The sequence below is a fragment of the Schistocerca nitens genome, chromosome 4 (genome assembly GCF_023898315.1).
Source record: "Schistocerca nitens isolate TAMUIC-IGC-003100 chromosome 4, iqSchNite1.1, whole genome shotgun sequence".
Taxonomy (NCBI): Eukaryota; Metazoa; Arthropoda; class Insecta; order Orthoptera; family Acrididae; genus Schistocerca; species Schistocerca nitens.
The window spans coordinates 197,538,067-197,559,892 of record NC_064617.1 but is presented as its reverse complement, the minus strand read 5'-3'; the positions used below and the strand labels follow the sequence as shown (position 1 = coordinate 197,559,892).

The 21,826-nt window shown below is 40.1% G+C and overlaps 1 protein-coding gene across 1 annotated transcript in view; it reads left to right on the top strand.

Moving 5' to 3' along the window:
• Window positions 1–21,826, top strand: part of LOC126253156 (uncharacterized) — a 169,627-nt gene that overhangs the window by 108,490 nt on the left and 39,311 nt on the right. Inside the window, exons 5-6 of the mRNA XM_049954314.1 lie at window positions 2,395–2,718; window positions 14,005–14,265. Of these exons, the coding sequence (XP_049810271.1) occupies window positions 2,395–2,718; window positions 14,005–14,265 (585 nt within the window). The remainder of the gene's footprint in view (window positions 1–2,394; window positions 2,719–14,004; window positions 14,266–21,826) is intronic.

Genomic DNA, 21,826 nt, shown 5'->3' with positions numbered 1-21,826 from the left:
AAGATATTAAATTAAGCACTAAGTTCAGCATCTGAAAGAATGAAGATACACAGCCTTAAATGGAAGGAGAAGTTTATTGACAAAGTTTCTTCTGCAAAAACCAAAAGATGTCATGGGTATAAAGTAAGAAAAAGTTGAAAGAAAAGATGAGTTCCAAGCAAATAATAATAGGAAAATGTCAGGATATGCTGAATTAAACAAATCTGTTTGAAAATGTTTTTGGAAGCTTTTGAGAATACAAAAAGAAAATTTGGTAAGAAGGAGATTTATTTGGTCTGTGGAAAAGATACTGGAGATTTACTTCATCTATTGCATTGGAATGGCTTATCAGCAACAAATTTGTCACTGAAAGGAGGTTACAGATTCTTACTAAATGTCATTCTTGGTGATAATGAAATATTGGTCAATTACAGCCAAAGAAAATTCCCAAAAGTACATTTAAATTATCTACACCTCAGCAATGCATGTAATAATTATGCAAATAGTGTTGCCCATAACGTACCACACCATCAGTACAATACAAAAAATTTTGGGGTAAATTTGTTGTCTTCAAATCTCAAGCTCCACTACAGTTAAATGAAGCTACAGATGTGATAGAGCAAACTGTATTTCACGAAGTAAGCGTTCCTCAGTGATATCATTAAGACTGCATTGAAAATTCTTTGCTGACTGAAACTGGACTTGAACTCAGTTCTTTACCTAAGGGATGAAACTCGAAGCTGTGGTCTGACCCTTATTCAGGACATAGTTCTGGTGTCAATAAAATGCAATTTACATGATACTAAGTTACATATGTACAGTTGTATTACATGACAACGAACTACGAGGGCATTTCAATAAGTAATGCAACACATTTTTTTTCTGAAACAGGGGTTGTTTTATTCAGCATTGAAATACACCAGGTTATTCCCCAATCTTTTAGCTACACAACACTATTTTTCAACGTAATCTCCATTCAATGCTACAGCCTTACGCCACCTTGAAATGAGGGCCTGTATGCCTGCACGCTACCATTCCACTGGTTGATGTCGGAGCCAACGTCGTACTGCATCAATAACTTCTTCATCATCCGCGTAGTGCCTCCCACGGATTGCGTCCTTCATTGGGCCAAACATATGGAAATCCGACGGTGCGAGATCGGGGCTGTAGGGTGCATGAGGAAGAACAGTCCACTGAAGTTTTGTGAGCTCCTCTCGGGTGCAAAGACTTGTGTGAGGTCTTGCGTTGTCATGAAGAAGGAGAAGTTCGTTCTGATTTTTGTGCCTACGAACACGCTGAAGTCGTTTCTTCAATTTCTGAAGAGTAGCACAATACACTTCAGAGTTGATCGTTTGACCATGGGGAAGGACATCGAACAGAATAACCCCTTCAGCGTCCCAGAAGGCTGTAACCATGACTTTACCGGCTGAGGGTATGGCTTTAAACTTTTTCTTGGTAGGGGAGTGGGTGTGGCGCCACTCCATTGATTGCCGTTTTGTTTCAGGTTCGAAGTGATGAACCCATGTTTCATCACCTGTAACAATCTTTGACAAGAAATTGTCACCCTCAGCCACATGACGAGCAAGCAATTCCGCACAGATGGTTCTCCTTTGCTCTTTATGGTGTTCGGTTAGACAACGAGGGACCCAGCGGGAACAAACCTTTGAATATCCCAACTGGTGAACAATTGTGACAGCACTACCAACAGAGATGTCAAGTTGAGCACTGAGTTGTTTGATGGTGATCCGTCGATCATCTCGAACGAGTGTGTTCGCACGCTCCGCCATTGCAGGAGTCACAGCTGTGCACGGCCAGCCCGCACGCAGGAGATCAGACAGTCTTGCTTGACCTTGCGGCGATGCTGACACATGCTTTGCCCAACAACTCACCGTGCTTTTGTCCACTGCCAGATCACCGTAGACATTCTGCAAGCGCCTATGAATATCTGAGATGCTCTGGTTTTCCGCCAAAAGAAACTCGATCACTGCCTGTTGTTTGCAACGCACATCCATTACAGACGCCATTTTAACAGCTCCGTACAGTGCTGCCACCTGTCGGAAGTCAATGAAACTATACGAGACGAAGCGGGAATGTTTGAAAATATTCCACAAGAAATTTCCGGTTTTTTCAACCAAAATTGGCCGAGAAAAAAAATGTGTTGCATTACTTATTGAACTGCCCTCGTATATACTCTACACACAGTCACAATATTTACTTATATTTGCATAAGAATTCATGATTTTTCAAAACTTTTATGTTGGTTATTAATGAATCTTTTAGCAAGACCATGACACAACATTTGTACAAACCATTCATCACTATAAACCTGATTGATTTGTTTTTGTTGCTGTTAATCCAGAAAAGTTTATATTTCCAAAACATGTCAATAATTTATTTTGGAATGTGTTATTTCAGATTTCAGTACAGGAATTTTTCCCAGCTACCTAGAAAGTGTAGAGGGGAATGTGGTGGTACTAAAACTATTACACAGTATGGAAAGTGTAAATAAATGTGATCTCATAACACCCAGTGGGAATACGGTGGATCTTCAACCAAACCAGCGTTTCCAAGTTGATGCTGATGTACAGGCAGAGTACTGTGGAATAGGACTGGAGTCCGGAGACTGTGGAGTCTGTCTCCATGGCCTTACACCAACAGACACTTTTGAGATGTGGCATCTGTCTGCAAATAGCTCAGATGGTAGTAGTGCTGAGGGACTGGCTTTTGTTTCTGTGTCAGGTAAGCTAACTGTATAATAAATGAATTTCATTACACAATGTAAATGGATAGATAAAAAAATCTACTCACCAAGTGATGGCAAGGAAAGAGACACACAAAAGGGTTTAATTTCTACAAACTTTTGGAGCCATTGGCTCCTTCTTCTTGCAGAAGAGTTGAAATGGAGGGAAGGAGGATGAAGGAAAAGGACTGGAGAGGTTTAGGGAAAGGGACACAGTTCAGAAAAGTCACCCAGAACTCTGGGTCAGGGGAGGCTTACTGGATGGTATGAGAAGGAAAGAAGTCTTTCCTTCACATCCCATCCAGTAGGTAAGGGAAGGAGTTCATTGTGGGACAGGGGCTATGAAGATATTTGTTCAAGTATTCGCAATTGTCACACATGTGATAATAAGTTCCAGAGATGTAATGATGATAGCAGCAACATGATGAGCAGGACTGTATAGATTTGGAAAAAAAATGCAGTAACTTGCTACTTAAATAATGTTGATCTGTAATCCAATGGTTGGGTGGTTAGGTGAATAACAGCCACTTTAGCTGAAGAAGTTCCTGCTGGTGCTACAGTGTGTCAGAAAGTCCTACATGGCCACACTGTTTAGGGCTGGTAAATTGTGTGCATAAGAAATGTGAGATTGAAGTCACAGTGGATTATGCTGCTGGACAATAAGATAGAGGTAAAATGGATGTAAGACATGAGACAATAACACAAGATGAATGGTATGAGATATAGGATGGAAAGGACCCATTTGGCAATATAAGTAATTCAAAGTAATATACATTGAGGTGACAAAAGTCATGGGATTGTGACAAGCTCATACACATATGTTGACAGTAACATGTACACAATGTATAAAATTGCAGTGCACTGGTGGAGCTGTCATTGTTACACAAGTGATTCGTGTGAAAAGGTATCCAATATGATTATGACTGCACAACTGGAATTAACAGGCTTTGAATGTGGCATGGTAGTTGGAGCTAGATGCAGAAATCTTTAAGGAATTCAATATTCCAAGATCCTCAGTGTGAAGAATGTTCTGAAAATACCATATTTCAGGCATTACGTCTCACCATGGACAACACAATGGCCAGAGCCCTTGACTTAATGACCAAGAGCAGTGGCATTTGTGTAGAGTTGTCGGTGCTAACAGATAAGTAGCAGTGCATGAAGTAACCACAGAAATCAATGTGGGACATACAATGAATGTATGCATTAGGATAGTGTGGTGAAATCTGGTGTTAATGTGCTATGGCAGCAGACAACCTGAGTGCCTTTTGTAACAGCACAACATTGCCTGTAGCACCTCTTCTGGACTTGTTACCATACTGGTTGGACCCTAGATGACTAGAAAACCATAGCCCAGTCAGATGAATCCTTATTTCAGTTGGTAAGGGCTGATGATAGGATTAAAGTGTGGTGGTGGTGGTTCAATAATGGTGTGAGCTGTGTTTATATGGAATGGACTGGTTGCTCTGGTCCAACTGAACTGATCATTGATTGGAAATTATGTTCAGCTACTTTGATACCATTTACAGCTATTCATGGACTTTATTTTCCAAAACAACAATGGAGTTTTTATTGATGACAATGTACCATGTCACCAGGTCACAATTGTCCATGATTGGTCTGAAGAGCATTCTGGACAATTCAAGCAAACAATTTGTCCACCCAGATCACCCAACATGTGAGAGAATTAGGCCAGTTCATGCACAGAATGCTGCACTGCCAACACTTTCGCAAGTACGGATAGCTAGAGACAGCATGGATCAATATTTCCACAGAGAACTTTCAAGAAATTGTGGACTCGGTGCCATATTGAGTTGCTGTACTATGCCAAGAAAAATTCGGAGTAGGTATTAAAATCCATGGAGAAGAAATAAAAACTTTGATGTTCACTGATGACATTGTAATTTTGTCAGAGACAGCAAAGGACTTGGAAGAGCAGTTGAATGGAATGGACAGTGTCTTGAAATGAGGATATAAGATGAACATTAACAAAAGTAAAATGAGGATAATGGAATGCAGTCAAATTAAATCATGTGATGCTGTGGGCGTTAGATTAAGAAATAAGACACTTAAATTAGTAAAGGAGTTTTGCTATTTGGGGAGTAAAATAACTGATGATGGTCAAAGTAGAGAGGATATAAAATGTAGACTGGCAATGACAAGGAAAGCGTTTCTGAAGAAGAGGAATTTGTTAACATTGAGTATAGATTTAAGTGTCAGGAAGTCGTTTCTGAAAGTATTTGTATGGAGTGTCGCCACGTATGGAAGTGAAACATGGACGATAAATAGTTTGAACAAGAAGAGAATAGGAGCTTTCAAAATGTGGTGCTACAGAAGATTAGATGGGTAGATCACATAACTAATGAGGAGGTATTGAATAGAATTGCTGTGAAGAGAAATTTGTGGCACAACTTGACTAGAAGAAGGGATCAGTTGTTAGGACGTGTTCTGAGGCATCAAGGGATCACCAATTTAGTATTGTAGGGGCAGTGTGGAGGGTAAAAATCGTAGAGGGAGACCAAGAGATGAATACACTAAGCAGATACAGAAGGATGTAGGTTGCAGTAGGTACTGGGAGGCGAAGGAACTTGCACAGGATAGAGTACCATGGAGAGATGCATCAAACCAGTCTCTGTACTGAAGACCACAACAACCACCACAACACAACAACAACAGCAACAACAACATTGGAAGGAATACATCATTGACATTCACTTGATTCAATGATACTAGTCTTACCATTCCTATTAGTGTTGTATTGTGGAACGGTTGAATGATGTATACTTGTCAATGGCAAGTTAGATGGCTTTGCCGTATTCAGCAAATATTTACTATTTGCATGATATACGGGAGAGAACTGTCAGAGCATGTGCTTCAATAAGTGGCAAAGTGATAGGGAATACCACTTAATCGATGATACACTCCTGGAAATGGAAAAAAGAACACATTGACACCGGTGTGTCAGACCCACCATACTTGCTCCGGACACTGCGAGAGGGCTGTACAAGCAATGATCACACGCACTGCACAGCGGACACACCAGGAACCGCGGTGTTGGCCGTCGAATGGCGCTAGCTGCGCAGCATTTGTGCACCGCCGCCATCAGTGTCAGCCAGTTTGCCGTGGCATACGGAGCTCCATCGCTGTCTTTAACACTGGTAGCATGCCGCGACAGCGTGGACGTGAACCGTATGTGCAGTTGGCGGACTTTGAGCGAGGGCGTATAGTGGGCATGCGGGAGGCTGGGTGGACGTACCGCCGAATTGCTCAACACATGGGGCGTGAGGTCTCCACAGTACATCGATGTTGTCGCCAGTGGTCGGCGGAAGGTGCATGTGCCCGTCGACCTGGGACCGGACCGCAACGACGCATGGATGCACGCCAAGACTGTAGGATCCTACGCAGTGCCGTAGGGGACCGCATCGCCACTTCCCAGCAAATTAGGGACACTGTTGCTCCTGGGGTATCGGCGAGGACCATTCGCAACCGTCTCCATGAAGCTGGGCTACGGTCCCGCACACCGTTAGCCCGTCTTCCGCTCACGCCCCAACATTGTGCAGCCTGCCTCCAGTGGTGTCGTGACAGGCGTGAATGGAGGGACGAATGGAGACGTGTCGTCTTCAGCGATGAGAGTCGCTTCTACCTTGGTGCCAATGATGGTCGTATGCGTGTTTGGCGCCGTGCAGGTGAGCGCCACAATCAGGACTGCATACGACCGAGGCACACAGGGCAAACACCCGGCATCATGGTGTGGGGAGCGATCTCCTACACTGGCCGTACACCACTGGTGATCGTCGAGGGGACACTGAATAGTGCACGGTACATCCAAACCGTCATCGAACCCATCGTTTTACCATTCCTAGACCGGGAAGGGAACTTGCTGTTCAAACAGGACAATGCACGTCCGCATGTATCCCGTGCTCTAGAAGGTGTAAGTCAACTACCCTGGCCAGCAAGATCTCCGGATCTGTCCCCCATTGAGCATGTTTGGGACTGGATGAAGCGTAGTCTCACGCGGTCTGCACGTCCAGCACGAACGCTGGTCCAACTGAGGTGCCAGGTGGAAATGGCATGGCAAGCCGTTCCACAGGACTACATCCAGCATCTCTACGATCGTCTCCATGGGAGAATAGCAGCCTGCATTGCTGCGAAAGGTGGATATACACTGTACTAGTGCCGACATTGTGCATGCTCTGTTGCCTGTGTCTATGTGCCTGTGGTTCTGTCAGTGTGATCATGTGATGTATCTGACCCCAGGAATGTGTCAATAAAGTTTCCCCTTCCTGGGACAATAAATTCACGGTGTTCTTATTTCAATTTCCCGGAGTGTAAGAAGATTGCAGCACTGCATTGATACCAATGGTCATCACTTCGAACACGTTCTGTAAATCGACGTTCATGCCACCTCTGTGACCTTCATTTACCTTCAAGTTACACATCATTGTATTCATCTTGATAGCTGCCATCAGAAAATAAGTACCAAACTATAGCATCCTATTTAAAAACAAAGTTGACCTTCATATCTCTGAAGCGACCCCATCTAGCAACAGAAAACCAATGTCATGTTATGGTCCCTGTTGTCCTATGAAAATTTTGTCCCACAAACTTTTCAGCTTGTATCATACTTTCAGAGTTATTCTAGGTGGCAATAGTTAGTGACTCAGCCTGTATGAAGGAATCACCTGCTCTTCTTCCTAGTCACTTGAGACTTTGTGCTGGGTGAGAGATTTGCAATAAATACAAGCAAGAGATCATTGCCAAAAGGTATTCTCTGCAAAAGTGAGCCGGATGAAGTGGCCGTGCGGTTCTAGGCGCTGCAGTTTGGAACCGCGAGACCGCTACAGTCACAGGTTCAAATCCTGCCTCGGGCATGGATGTGTGTGATGTCCTTAGGTTAGTTAGGTTTAACTAGTTCTAAGTCCTAGGGGACTAATGACCTCAGAAGTTGAGTCCCATAGTGCTCAGAGCCATTTGCAAAAGTGAGTTGGGATTCTACCAAGATCTTGAGACTTATTTGTTTTCAACTATTCATGGGTGCTTCTGTATGCCAGTGATGCCTATTACTATGTCTTCCATACAAGAGTTTATGTGACAGTAAGAGAATTGGATGTTTGTGTGATCTTCCTGTGTGAATGATATCTTAAATGCAACATTTAAAATTTCAGCTTTCCTTTTGTTGTCTTCTGTTGCCACATTGGATTGGTCAACAAGTGAAGGAGTCTTCAACCCAATTATCAATTTTATGTAGGATTAGAATTTTCTCAGGTTTTCAGCAAGATTTTTTGCTAAGGTATGACTTGTAGTTGTATGCTTCATGCATCCATATTTTTAGAGATGCATGAATTTCCACTAACTTTTGATCATTTGCACATTCTTTTTTGATCCAAGAGTCCAACAGTCTCTGTTTCCTAGCATTTCCCAGTTTTGTTATTAATCCATGGTGGGCCTTTCCCATCCTTAATCCACTTACTCAGTACATAATTCTCCACAGTGCAGTTTATAATCCATTTAAACTTTGCCCACAATTTCTCTATTTCCATCATAGTGGAACTAAATGACCTCCATACATTGCCTAAATGGGAAACCAACAGCTGATTATCTGCATTTTCCAGCAAAAATGCTCTCTAAGCTTTCTTGGTGGATTTATTAACATTAGTAACCTTCATCACTAAGATAACATTCCTGTCTCTATACTGACACTAATGATGTCTGACATGTTTGTGGCTATAAGGTCTATAAATACTTCCATTGCATGTGGATTGTCAAACTATCTGCTCAACACTATTTTCAGAAAACATGTCCAAAAACAGTTCACCAGACTGCCTGTCCATATCATCTGCAATCAGTCCATAGATGTCCCAGTTTATTCTTCAAAATAATTTAACTGTATAGAAAAAAATCTATTCACCAAGCAGCAGCAGAACACACACATAAAATATGGTTGTGATTGGCAAGGTTTTGGAGACAGTGGCTCCTTTTTCTGACAGAAGTGTTGAAAGGGAAGGAAGAGGGATGAAGGAAAATGTCAAGATAGGTCTAGGAAAAGAGGTAGATTTCAGGAAAGTCACCCAGAACTGCAGGTCAGGCAAGACTTACTGCCCGGGATGAGAAGTAACGACTGATTGTTGGGGACTGCATTGAATGAGATTTGAAAACCTGAGAGCTTAGAGGTGGAAGACAGGGTAATATGCAAACAGAGATTACTGCTTAAACATAATTCATGAGTTAATAAGAGTGAAAAGTTAAGTGCATTGTACAAAAGAGAGGGGGAGTGGGGTTGTGAAAAATAGACAGGTAAGACAATGAAAGATGTAGAAAACTAAAACAGAAAGAAGCAGAGAGTAGTTACTCTGAAGAAATGCTGAGATGGAAGAAATTAACATAAATTATGGCCAGGTTGGTGGTAAGAAACAAGGACATGTTGTAGTGCTAGGTCCCACCTGTGGAGTTCTGAGAAACTGGTGTCTGGGGGAAGAATCCAGAGGGCACGTGTGGTGAAACATGCACTGAGGTCATGATTGTCATGTTGTAGAGCATGCCTTGCAACAGGCTATTGCGAGTTGCTAGTATACACCCTCTGCTTATGCTTGTTCATCCTAATTGATAATTTGGTGGTAGTCATGCAGAACAATGTTTACATAACAGCTGGTATATGATGTGTGTCATTTAACAGGTGGATCTCCCTTTGATGGTATATGTTTTGCCAGTTTAAGGGCTGCTGTAGGTGGTGGTAGGAGGGTGCATAGGACACATTTTGCAGCAGAACAGTCACAGAGGTGGGATCCATAGGGTTGGGAGATGGGTGCAGAAGGAACATTGGGTCCAACAAGAATATTATGGAGATTGGGAGGGCAACAGTAAACTATTCTAGGTGCAGTGGGTAAAAATTCAGACAGAATGGATCTAATTTCAGGACATGATTTTTGGAAGTCAAGGTCCTGTCAAAGTAGCTGATTAACATATTCCATACCAGGTAGTACTGAGTCACCAATGGTGTGTTCCGAAGTTGTTTTTTGGAAGGATCAGTAGTACCAGGATTGGATGTGATGTCCTCGGAAATTTGCTTTTTAATTAGGCTGGTGGAGTAATTACATGTAGTGAAGGCTGGGATGTATTGATGTGTATTGCTGTGAAGAGTCTTCATCTGAACAAATACCAGGTTGTGTGGGGAGTGTTTGACATGGAAAGGATGGCAACTGTCAGAATGTAAGTACTGTTGTTGGTAGGTTTCATGTGGACAGAAGTGTGTAATTGGCCCTTGGTGAAAACGAGATCAACTTCAAGGAAAGTGACATAGGATTCAGAATAGGACCATGTGAAATCTTATTGGGAGAAGGTATTCCGAGATTCTAGGAATTTTAGCAGCTCAGCATCACCAGAAGTCCATATGGTAAAGATGTCATCATGTATCTAAACCAAACTGTGGTTCGAAGACTTACGGATTGCAGGAAAGCACCCTCAAAGTGACCCATGAAAAGGTTGGCATAGGAAGGAGCCAACCTGGTTCCCATGGCCATACCCCTGATCTGTTTGTATGTTTGCCTCTCAAAGGCGAAGTAGTTGTTGGTAAGTATAAAATTGATTAGATGAGTAGGAATGGATGTCATAGGTTTGGAATCAGGTGGGTGATGACGGAGGGAATGTTCAGCAGCAGACCGACCATGTATGTGGGGGATGTTGGTATAGAGGGAGGTGGCATCAATGGTGACAAACAAGGTGTGTGGTGGGAGCAGAATGGGCATGTATTTCAGATGATCTAGGAAGTGGTTGGTATCTTTGATGTAGGAGGGGAGTCTTTGTACTATGGGTTGCAGGTTTTGACCAACAAAGGTAGATATACATTCAGTGGAAGCTTTGAACCCAGCAACTATAGGACGGCCAGGATGATTCTGTCTGTGGATCTTAGGAAGAAGGTAAAAGGTGGGGTACATGGTTTGGGTGGGGCGAGAAGTTCTATGGATTGAGGTGTTAGTCCTTGTGTAGTTTTAAGGAGGGACTGCAGGTTAGTTTGAATCAGGGGTATGGGGTCTTGATGGCAGGTGCTAAATGTAGAGATGTCAGAGCTGGTGTAGATCTTAACTAATGTACTCCTTTTGGTCAAGTACTACAGTGTTAGATCCTTTGTCTGCTGGGAGGATAATGATGGAGTCATCAGCTTTTAGGTAACGTAGAGCCAGGAGTTCTGCAGAGGACAGGTTAGGGTCATGTTGTAGGGACCTGAGGAATGGTTGTGAAGCAATGCTGGATGTGAGTTATTCTTGGAAGGGATGATTTTGAATCAGTGGTGAATCAAGTTGGGATTATGGTCTTCACTATTCAAGGCAGGATTCAGTGCTGGGTTTGCTGTTGGATAGGTTTTGGGATTGGGTTGCAAAGTGATATTTCTATTGGATATTATGTGTGAAAAGTAGGTCCTTCACCAATGCAGCATATCAAATGCAGGTTTAAGACTGAAAGTGAGACCCTTAGATAATACAGATAATTCAGGAGGGGAGAGTGATTTAGATGAGAGGTTAAGGACACAGTACTGTTGTGACTGGTTCTTGTGTTTATGAGTTATTCTTGGTCTGGGAAGCAATGGTGAAGGCTGTGGGATGTTAAGGCAGTTGGCCAAGCTCCGTTTGTAGGAGAGGAGTGGTGGTTGATAGTGTGGCTGTTTAGGGAGCTGCAGCGGGAGTGGGACAGGAGGGACAGGAAGGGAAACGCCACTGTTGGGGTAGTTTAGCAGAAGGTGGGATAATTTTTGAGGTGAAATCTGGCATGTTGTTGCAGTTTGAAGTTGTCTTGATGGATGATACCATTCAAGGAAACATGAGGGCCAGATAACTGCAGGATTTTGCAGAAGGAAAGAAGTCTGGTAGAGTGGAAATACTTTGTAGGTTAAAGACCCTTCCATATAATATTGTATGATCTGGGTATTTCTGCACTACTGAATGTAGACTTTCTTTAAATGGTTCTAAAACTGTCACAGCAGAATTGGGTAGCTGTTAAAGATATCTGATAATTAATTTGAGTTTACTTAGATCTCTTACATTTATCCAAATAACTTCTCAGCCAAAATAAATTTTGGCCTTGATAGGCATAATACTTTTCTTGACTGCAGTGAATACTTTCCCTAGTATGGCATCTAATCTGTCTCTTTGTTACACATTGCTTGCCTAACTAAATATTTCTGAAATTTGTTATGATTAATTCAACAATTTATTGTTAAAATTTTGACAGCTGAAGTATCTTTACTTTGTACATGGTCTGCAATGTGCACTTCACAATTACTCTGCCACCCAAGCAGCTGCTTTGTTTGTGTAGTGCACTCTGACCTATCAAAGGCAGTCCCACAATTCTCCACCCCACTACATGGGTCCATAAATCTGTGGTGAAGATCATCACAGAATCAATGGAGCCTTTGGTAGAGACCCTCCGCTTGGCTCCAAACCAAAGGACCCCAATCAGTTCTGGGAATGATGCTGCAGATTGCTCTCAATCTACATTCACCCTTTGAACCAGACCAGCAGTTTTCATCATCTCCACCAGTTGTTCTTACGAACTGAGGACAGAACTCAAGAACAGATGTGAACCACAATTTGCAGACAGCTGCTCCCTGCACACATGATAGCTGCAGGTAGGGCCTCCTCCACATCTCAGATTTCAGATGAGATCCCTCCAGCAAACATGCCGAGCACATGTTGGATTTCTTCCTCACCTTAAATGGAGTTCCATAATGCATGCAACATTGAAACTCCCAGTAACTAGCTAACCTCTTCTCCTGTGTGTCTGCTGGGATTCTGCTGAAGGAGCAGCCACCTGTACACTCACACAGTGGATAGGTGAGATCAGCTGGTCAGCATCTGTTTTGACTCCCTACCACAAGTGATGCAAATGCATTCTCAATCTCCATTCACTGTGTGGTGAGGGCAGTGCCCACATCAGGTGCACTGCAAGTTGCCTCAGCAACAGAGCTTGTGAGAAAAACAAGCAACACCTGAGGTGTCCTATGCAGTGTAGCATATTTTCTGCCACCACTGCACATAAAGGCAGCAGCCTGAAGATAGCTAACTGTGGCCAAAAGCTTCTGCAGCTGTTGAAAAACTGTGGCTAGCTCCTCCCGAATCTGCAAACAGCGTGAACATATCCTATCCATCCTAATACTACCAATTTAAGAATGAACTATAAAAGCACACAGAGAAAGCTAAATATGTAACTCGCTACCCACCTAAAGTGTCACCAACAAAGGCTGATACCATACTGAGTGGTGTAGCTGGTTGTTCAAAAGAGATGACAACAGTGGTGAAGACTGAATGAATCTACACTTTACAGTTACTAAAATGAAAGGTTACACCTCTTAAATTCAAAAGTACACAAGAAATTTAAGAAGTAAGCTAAGACAAAGACAGAAAAAGCTAAATAAGTAACTTGCTCCTTGCTCCTATGCTGGAGTGTCACAGGTGGCAGCTGAGCCTGACTAGGCAGAGACAAATGGTCACTGGGCATTGAAGGGGGGAAAAAAAAAGAAGAAGAAGAAGGCACCAGTTTCAGTAATTGCATGCAACATTTCCATTGTAAATGTTAGTTGATTTATGAGGGAAACATATTTATGCATTGTTTTTAAGCACTGTGTGTAATTTAACTTCAATTGAGTTGATTGAAATTTAAACTATACTAGTTCTTTTATTATGTATATATGCAGGCTGAAGTGATGAATTAAAATTTGTACGAAGGCTGGGATTTAAACCCGAGTCTCCTACTCATTAGGCTGATGTGCTACCCACTAAGCCTCCATGATACAGTGGCTTTGCAACTCCATTGACTATCCTAGGACACCTCACTCCTCAGTCCAAATTCCCATTCGTATCTCAGCCCACTTGATATTGCCCCTGAACTCAAACAACATTGCAGAGGCTCTCTACCTGTATTGGAATAGTACCTCAACAGAATGTTTCATTTTATGCTGATATGTTATTCCAATACAGTTGGAGAACCTCTGCAATGCTGTTCAAATTTAGGGGCCATACAAAGTGGGCTGAGGCATGAATGGGAATTTGGATTGAGGAGTGAGGCATGCTAGAGTAGTCCATGCAGTTGTGCAAAGCCATTGAGCAGGGTAGTGGTTAGCACATCTGCCTAGTGAGCAGAAGACCTGCGTTTCAATCCTAGCCTTGGTACAAATTTTCATTCTGTGCTTCAGTCGGCATATATACGTAAAAGATGTTTGAAACTTGAAAAAGTCTCTGGAACCATATAGTTTCATTTGACTTCTTTTTTATGGTTGAATTATTTCTGTTCCTCAGCTTCCACAGAAATGAAAAATGCTTCAAAAGTAGTTGAAGTGCAACTAGGAAGCAACCTAACACTTACCTGTGGAGACAACATTAGCAAAGATTATTGTGTGTTTCAAGGACCAAGGCCAGAAATTTCAACTGGAATATTGACCTCATGTGAAATTTTACTGTCTCCAGTAGCAAAACTACATTTAGGGATCTGGACTTGTACAATTGGCCTACCACACACAACAAAAGAAATCCAAGAAGTTATTACTGTAACCGACTTAGGTAAGTGAATATTTCTTCTCTTATGATTTCCATTAAACTGTGAATGAAAGATAAGCTCATTTATACAATGATGAAGATAAAATGGAAAAAGTATCCATAAATTAAGTTGGTGGTCAATAAAAGGGCCGCAAAATGTGAAGTTCCACACAGGAAAATGAAAGTGTTGAGGGAATGTCAGAAGATGTGTTGTGCAAATCACTACATTACATGGAAATCATTGAAATTGAACTGGTACATCTTAATGGATACAAACTTAAATTATACTACTATGTAACCTGTAAGAAGAAAGGTAGAGTTTTTGCAAGTAGAAAAAAATGGAATTTAATCCCATGTTCTTCTGTACAATAAGATTGTGTTAAACACATCTTTGGATAGTATTCCACAGTATTGCATCAGGAAAAAAAAGCCTGTTGCACTGACATCTCTCACATCACCAATGGAATAGCTGTGGACATTGTAAAGACATTTGTTGGAAACAGGTAGCAGTGCATTCAAGTAAAAGATAAATATGGAAATACTTAAAAAAATGTCTACTTTCATATTATGTAGACAAACCATGAAGTATTTCAGAATTCAGTACTAAGATCTCTGTGCCTCATTTCATATATAAATATCATACCCACTGCAATAATTGGAAAGCTGGTTCTTTATGCTGACAACACAACTTTACTAGTATATAGCAACTCAGTAAAGGATCTGGAGAAAAGAGCCACTGAGAACATGCACATGCCAGAAAGATATTATACTGAAAATAATCCATTAATGAACAGGAGGAAAATAACAAGTCCAAAATTTTAAACAAACAGAATGGACAACTCAGAGGATTGTATTCTAAGCATTGGGGATGCAGTTCTAGAGACAGTGGACTATAATAGATTTCGGAGGACAGAGGTGAACAAACATCTGATGTGGGAAAACCACATTGATAAGATTTGCTCAAAAATAAATACAAATATATTCTTAATAAAGGAAATGTCTATATGGTGGATACAGAAGCATTGCTGAAATGTACTATTGACTTATTTTCTCACTGATATTATACTGAAAAAAAACTGCTGATGTGCTTGGGAGAGCCAGCTATGACATAACTATTCCTCTTGGTGTGCGAAATAAATGAAATAGGTGAGATACCCTGAGATTTCAATAAGAATGTGATTATTCCAATCCCAAAGGAAGCAGGTGCTGGTAGGCATGAATAATACCAAACTATTAGTTTAATAAGTCATGGCTACAAAATACTGTTGCAAATTATTTACAGAAGAATGGAAAAAAACTAGCAGAAGCCGATCTTGGGTAGATCAGTTTTGATTATAAAGAAATGTAGGAATGTGTGAGGCAATACAGACCCTTGACTTTTCTTAGAAGACAGATTAAGGAAAGGCAAACCTATGCTTATATCAATTGTAGACTTGGAGAAAGCTTTTGACAGTGTTGACTGGAATACAGTGTTCAAAATTTTGAAGATAGCATGGAAAAATTTGCAACTTGTATAGAAATCAGATGACAAGTACAAGAGTTGAAGTACATGAAAGAGGAGCAGTGGTTGACTAGGCGCTGGACGGGGTTGTAGCCTATCCCTGATATTCACCCTGTCATAGAGCAATCAATAAAGAAAATCAAAGAAAAATTTGGAAACAAAATTAAAGTTCAGGGAGAAGAAATAAAAACTTTGGAATTTTCTGATGACATTGTTATTTTGTCAGAAACAGTAAAGGACTTGGAAGAGCAGTTGAATGGAAGAGATGGTGTCTTGAAAGGAGGTTACAAGGTGAAAATCCACAAAAGTAAAACAAGGGTAATGCAATGTCTCCAAATTAAATCAGCTGATGCTGAGAGGACTAGATCAGAAAATGAGACACTAAAACCAGTAGATGAGTTTTTCTATTTGGGCAGTAAAATAATAAATGATGCCCAAAGCAAAGAGTATATAAAATACAGTCTGGCAATGGCAAGAAAAACATTAAGAAGAAAAATTTGTTTACGTTGAATATCAATTTAAGTGTTATGGATTCTTTTCTGAAGATATTTGCCTAGAATGTAGTCTTGTATGGAACAGAACCATTGACAATACGCAGTTCAGAGAGGAAGAAAATAGAGGCTTTTGAGATGTGTTGCTACAGAAGAATGCTGAAGGTTAGATGGGTAAATGAGGAGGTATTGAATAAAACTGAGGGGGAAAAGAAATTTGTGATACAACTTGATTACAAGAAAGGATTGGTTGATAGGACATATCATGAGACATCAAGGAATGGCCAGTTTAGTATTGGAGGGAAGTGTTACAGTTAAAACTGGTTTAGGGAGACGTAGAGATAAACACAATAAGCAGATTCAAATGGGTGTTCGTTGTAGTTGTTAGGAGAAGAAGATGCTTACACAGGATATAGGAGCATGGAAAATGTATCAGACCAGTCTCAGGACTGAAGGCCTCAACAACAACACATTAGTATGGGGAGGAGAAGCAGATGCACACCTTCAGAGAATTTAAAAACTTCTAAATAATGCCACCAGATACATAGTAAAATGACCACTATGGTAATACTGGAATAACAAATTTAAAGAATGTGAAATATTAACTATATCTGGTTTGTACATAGATGAGGAAATACTCCTTTTAAAGGTGAACTGTGCAGTACCTGTAAACAGAGTTTTTAATTACGACCACACAAGGGCTAGAGAAACTTACCAAATCTGCAACGAAAAGTTGAAAATGACAGATAGGGATGCTAGAAATGCAGGAAACTCATTTTATAACAGAGTTCCACTTAGCATTAAGAGCATAAAGGAAATAAGCACTTAAAAAAGAAAACTGAAGGAAAATATAATCTCTGGATGTTGGTAGAAGGTGAAGCAATACTTGTAGACAAATTCATGAAACAAAGTTATATTTAAAACTGGAAATAGTATGAGGTAATTCTTCTTTGTGTACAAGCCAAGACCCTGAGGAAGGAAGAAAGGAAGATCTGAAAATACATAAGAAGAGAATGATAGACTAAGTGCAAATCTGAGTTTCTGATGCTGTTTATTACTGCCAATGTGATTTTAAAAATATTTCTTCAGTATGTGTAAATGTCTTAGTATTTTTATGTAATTGGCGTTCATATATAGCTTTATCTCCTGTTATTTTTAAAATATTATTTTTAAAATGTGTTTTTGTGTGTTTTTGCTGTCTCTACAATATCTGTTTACTATGATTACCTGTTATCACTATTACCACATAAAATTATGATTTCACTCTATCAGTGATAAATTTACAAGAAATTTTGTTGATACTATATAAAACTAGCAACATGACGTGTAAAATATCATTATAAAATATGTTCTATGGATAAAAATAAACTGAACTAACTAAATATCTTTAGCTTCATAAAGCAAATAGAAGCTGTTTTAATAGGGTTTTGTAGACCTAACTATTCTATTGTGTTCTAACTAGAGAAATTATCTTTGGAGACTTTAACATTGATTTTCTGTCTGATAGTATTGATCAAGAACAACTAGAATTGTGATGTCCAGCTATGCAGTATTTGGTATAGTAAAGTTCCTAATGAGGACTGAAGGACAGTGTGTAAAACTTTTGGCAATTTGTTTCTTTAGACTCATTTATCTTTAGTGATTTAGATGAAAATTAAAGGCAATGGTTTAATCTGACCCTGATGGTAAAATATTCTGATTCATATTACAGAAGAAATTTTTTGTATCACAGAATCACAAACAGTTACTCAAACCATGGTGTGTGGAGAAAAATTATGAGGATAATACTGGGAGGAAATTTATAAAACAGTCTGTGTAGCTAGAAAATTTAACTCTTATTTAATCCTTTCAATGGGTATGATGGATATACAGATCCTTCACTTGCTTCTTCTCGGTGGAAATATCACAGACATGCATCCTACATGATTCTGTACTTGGTAGTGAATGACAATGACAAATTACAGGCATGACTGGTGTCATGCTGTTAGTTAAAGCTTACTGCACTAGAAAGTACCTCTCATTTGCCAGGTCAGTGTTTTCTCAGGTGGTTGTACTATTTGTGTCATGAATGTGCTTAATACATCACTTGGCAGTTGAGCAATACACTTTTCACTTTCCCTAAAATATTAAGGGTAAAGCCGGACAAAAGAAGGCCATGAAATATTTATCAGTTAGAAGCCCACACATTGCAGCAGCATAACTTCCTTTTCAGTTTAGAAATAAGTTGTGATTCAAATCATGAATTATACCTCAATCTGATTATTTTACTTCTTTACTGCAAATCACACTACAAAAGAATAAACCATTCATCTTTCACTTTTTGATCATAATAAAGCAAAACAGATAGAGCTGAATCACATGTGTCTCTTAACATTTCATGTAAGTTTTCAGTTTAAAAAAGGTATATTACAGTTCATTAAAAAAAAATCTTCTGCATGAAATCAATGTCTATTTTCTTTGATCCTCACTTGGAGAATGGGCAGAAAATTAGTTCATAAAGGTAGGACAAAGATTTTGCCATCACCATATTTTGGAGAGGAGAAAATATGGTGGTGCAAGTAGTCTCATCTGAAGTGGCATAATGTTAGGATTAGAATCAATGGAAAGAGAGTTAATAACATGAGATTTAGATATGACCTTGTATCATTGACTAATTATTTTGATGAACTATGGACGTTGATATCAGATCTTGTCTGAGACTGCCAAGCAGTGGAATCAAACACAAACTTTACCAAGACAAAAAGTTATACCTAATAAATGAAGCATGATAGGAAACAAACAACTCAAAAACACACACTGGGGACTCTCAGGAAAAACATTTATTTTGGCTAGCTTGTAAATATGATAGGAGGCATAAGACTGGAAATCTTTCAGTGCACTGAACTCACCTGGCAAGCATTTGGAAGACATTTAGCTATCTTAAGGTCAAATATGTTAATAAAACTGAAAAAAATAGTATTTAATCAATGTGTCATCCCCATTTTGAGTTACTGATGTGAGGTGCCTAAACACTTTATGAATATACAAGATGGAAACTTGGAACTGCACACCTAAGCAAGGAATCTCTATGTTGTAATTAACAAGGAAAGCTCAAGAAAGGGCAGTGGACATCATATCAAGATCATCCTGCAGAGAACAGCCACTACGAATTGGCTATGGGTGGCATTGTTCATGGAAGGAATGATGACTGGACAAAGGTGATGCTGCAATGGAGTACTAGTGTCAGAGACATACCACGAGGAAGACCACAAGATTGATGGGACAAATATCTGTGAAAGATCACTGGAGTCACTGACCGAAGGGACCATTCCTCATAGGAGAATAATTTGCAGACATAACTGAGCTCAGTACCTGTAGAGAACACATCATACTTTGATAGAGACAGCTACTGCTGCTGCTGACAATGAAAAAGACAATGGTGATGATGACCATGTTGATTAGTAACTGTGTATCAAATGTTGGTGTGGGTGATACCATTAATCATCATTATCTTAACTGGGGTGTGAAAAACCTGATCACATGAAGTATCAATGTGTATTTACTACTCAGTGTCAACAAGTAGTTCAGAATACTGCAGGAGTAGCCCATAGCTAATGGGGATATTTTTATCCAATTCGTACCTTTTTACAGTAGTAAGTGTTAGCTGAGTATTTCTGCCCATATGTATCATCTTTGTATGTATGGAGAACGGAAATGTTGCATCTTGCTCAGATTCAAGATATATAAACCAAACCTCCTGAGGTGTTGCTTGTTTGTGAGTTAAAACCCAAGTCTCAACAATAATGTACTACATCAGTGACCCACCAACATTGGGATTGGGTCTTATGATGCAACTCTGTGTCCAAGCACACTGTATAGAGGCACAGTAAAGCAAAGAACCATCTAACTTGTTACATGCCATATTTGAGAACCTACCTTTAGACAGTATCCCTTTTACATCCATTGACTTGTGGTTTCCTTGAGCTTATGATTATTGGATGGAATTGCTCACTTCATCATTTTTTTTTTAAACTGAAGTGTACCACATGCTTCTATATGTATGTGATGACTCAGAAATTTTTGCAGTACCAGTTTTGCTGCACTGGTGACTGATCTGCTTTTAGCTCAATAAATTCATACAAGGAAGTACTTAAAGATTATTGCAGTCGCTCATGCTTCATGGATCTTGAAGATCTTTTATTATAAGAACATGAGTGTGTATACTTTTTCAGTTACAACATGTATTTATTACACACTCACTATAGAGCACAAATGGATTGCATATTGTTACTGGTGATGATCTAGAGCAGAGTTCAGAGAGCAGCATTCACTCAGTAAGTTAGATAGTTTGCCCATAAAAAGAATCTGTAAGGCTATCTCGGGCAGAGTCCAGTGTACAGCAATCACTTGTAAGTCTGAAAGTTAATCTGTAAGCAGAGTCCAAGTCAAAATTGATGTCAGTGATAATGTACAGGTCACATGCTGCCACCAGCATGGCTTGGAGAATGTGTGAAGGTCAGTAGTATCCTCTCAGCTATGTTCTGATACTGTGGGAGTTAATGTAAGGTTGCAGGTGCCCTCCATGAAATCATCAGCTATTTCTGAAAACAGCTCCACATTTATGTGCACTGACTGTACACCAGTTTTAGTGGTGCCTTGTTTGTTGTTGTGGTCTGTGTCTGGAACTATCTCTACATCCACGTATTCTGTTCTCAGCTGGACTTAATTGGTGTCTATGGCTGATTACGGTCAGCAAAGTGCCTGCACCTTGGGGAGGGGCAGAAGTTTACAGTGTCCCACCCAGAATTTATAATGATGTTGAAGTAGTTCCACAGGACCCCTCTCGTGGAGCCATGGCTGGGGTTGGTTATGAGTGTGTAGTCTCTGTCATCAGGAACTGGTCCTGGGTTTGTTCCACTGGTACTTGAAGAGTGATCTCCACATTGCCTGTGGTAGCTTGTGTGGGGCTGTTGGCATGGCAGGTGGTGCTGATGCCTGGTGACATCCAGGTGAGGAAGAAGGAGCCACTTATGTGGCACGCAAGTCCTGGGTCACAATGGTTGTCATGGTTTCAGTTTATTCAGTTTATTCACCATTGACCACTTACAGCGGAATAGGTTTGAACATTAAATATACAATTAACAATAACTTTACTGTAAAGTTTTTACAATTTAATTCCTTTTCTTTTAGGAATATTCTTATATACTAATGTCAATGATTACTTCAAAATATTCTGTTATCTTATAAAATGGGTGTTTGAGTAACCAGTCATAAACCTTATGTTTGAAAATATTACTGGTCAGTGACCGAGCAGATGCTGGAAGTTTGTTGAAGAGTTTTAAACTCATTATTTTGTGTGAGTTTGCAGTCTTTGTGAGTCTGTGTCTTGGTATGTCGAAGTCCAGTTTGCCTCTGGTGTTGTGGGGATGTATGTTCTCTCCCGTCTCGAACTCATTTAAGTTGCTTTTGACATAAAGCAGTGCTGTGTAGATGTATAGATTCACAACAGTTAATATCATGTGCTTGATAAAGAGGGGTCGGCAGTGTTCCTTGGGCTTAACTTTGCTCATTATTCTGATTACTTTTTTTTTTTGAATTTTCAGAATTTCACTGA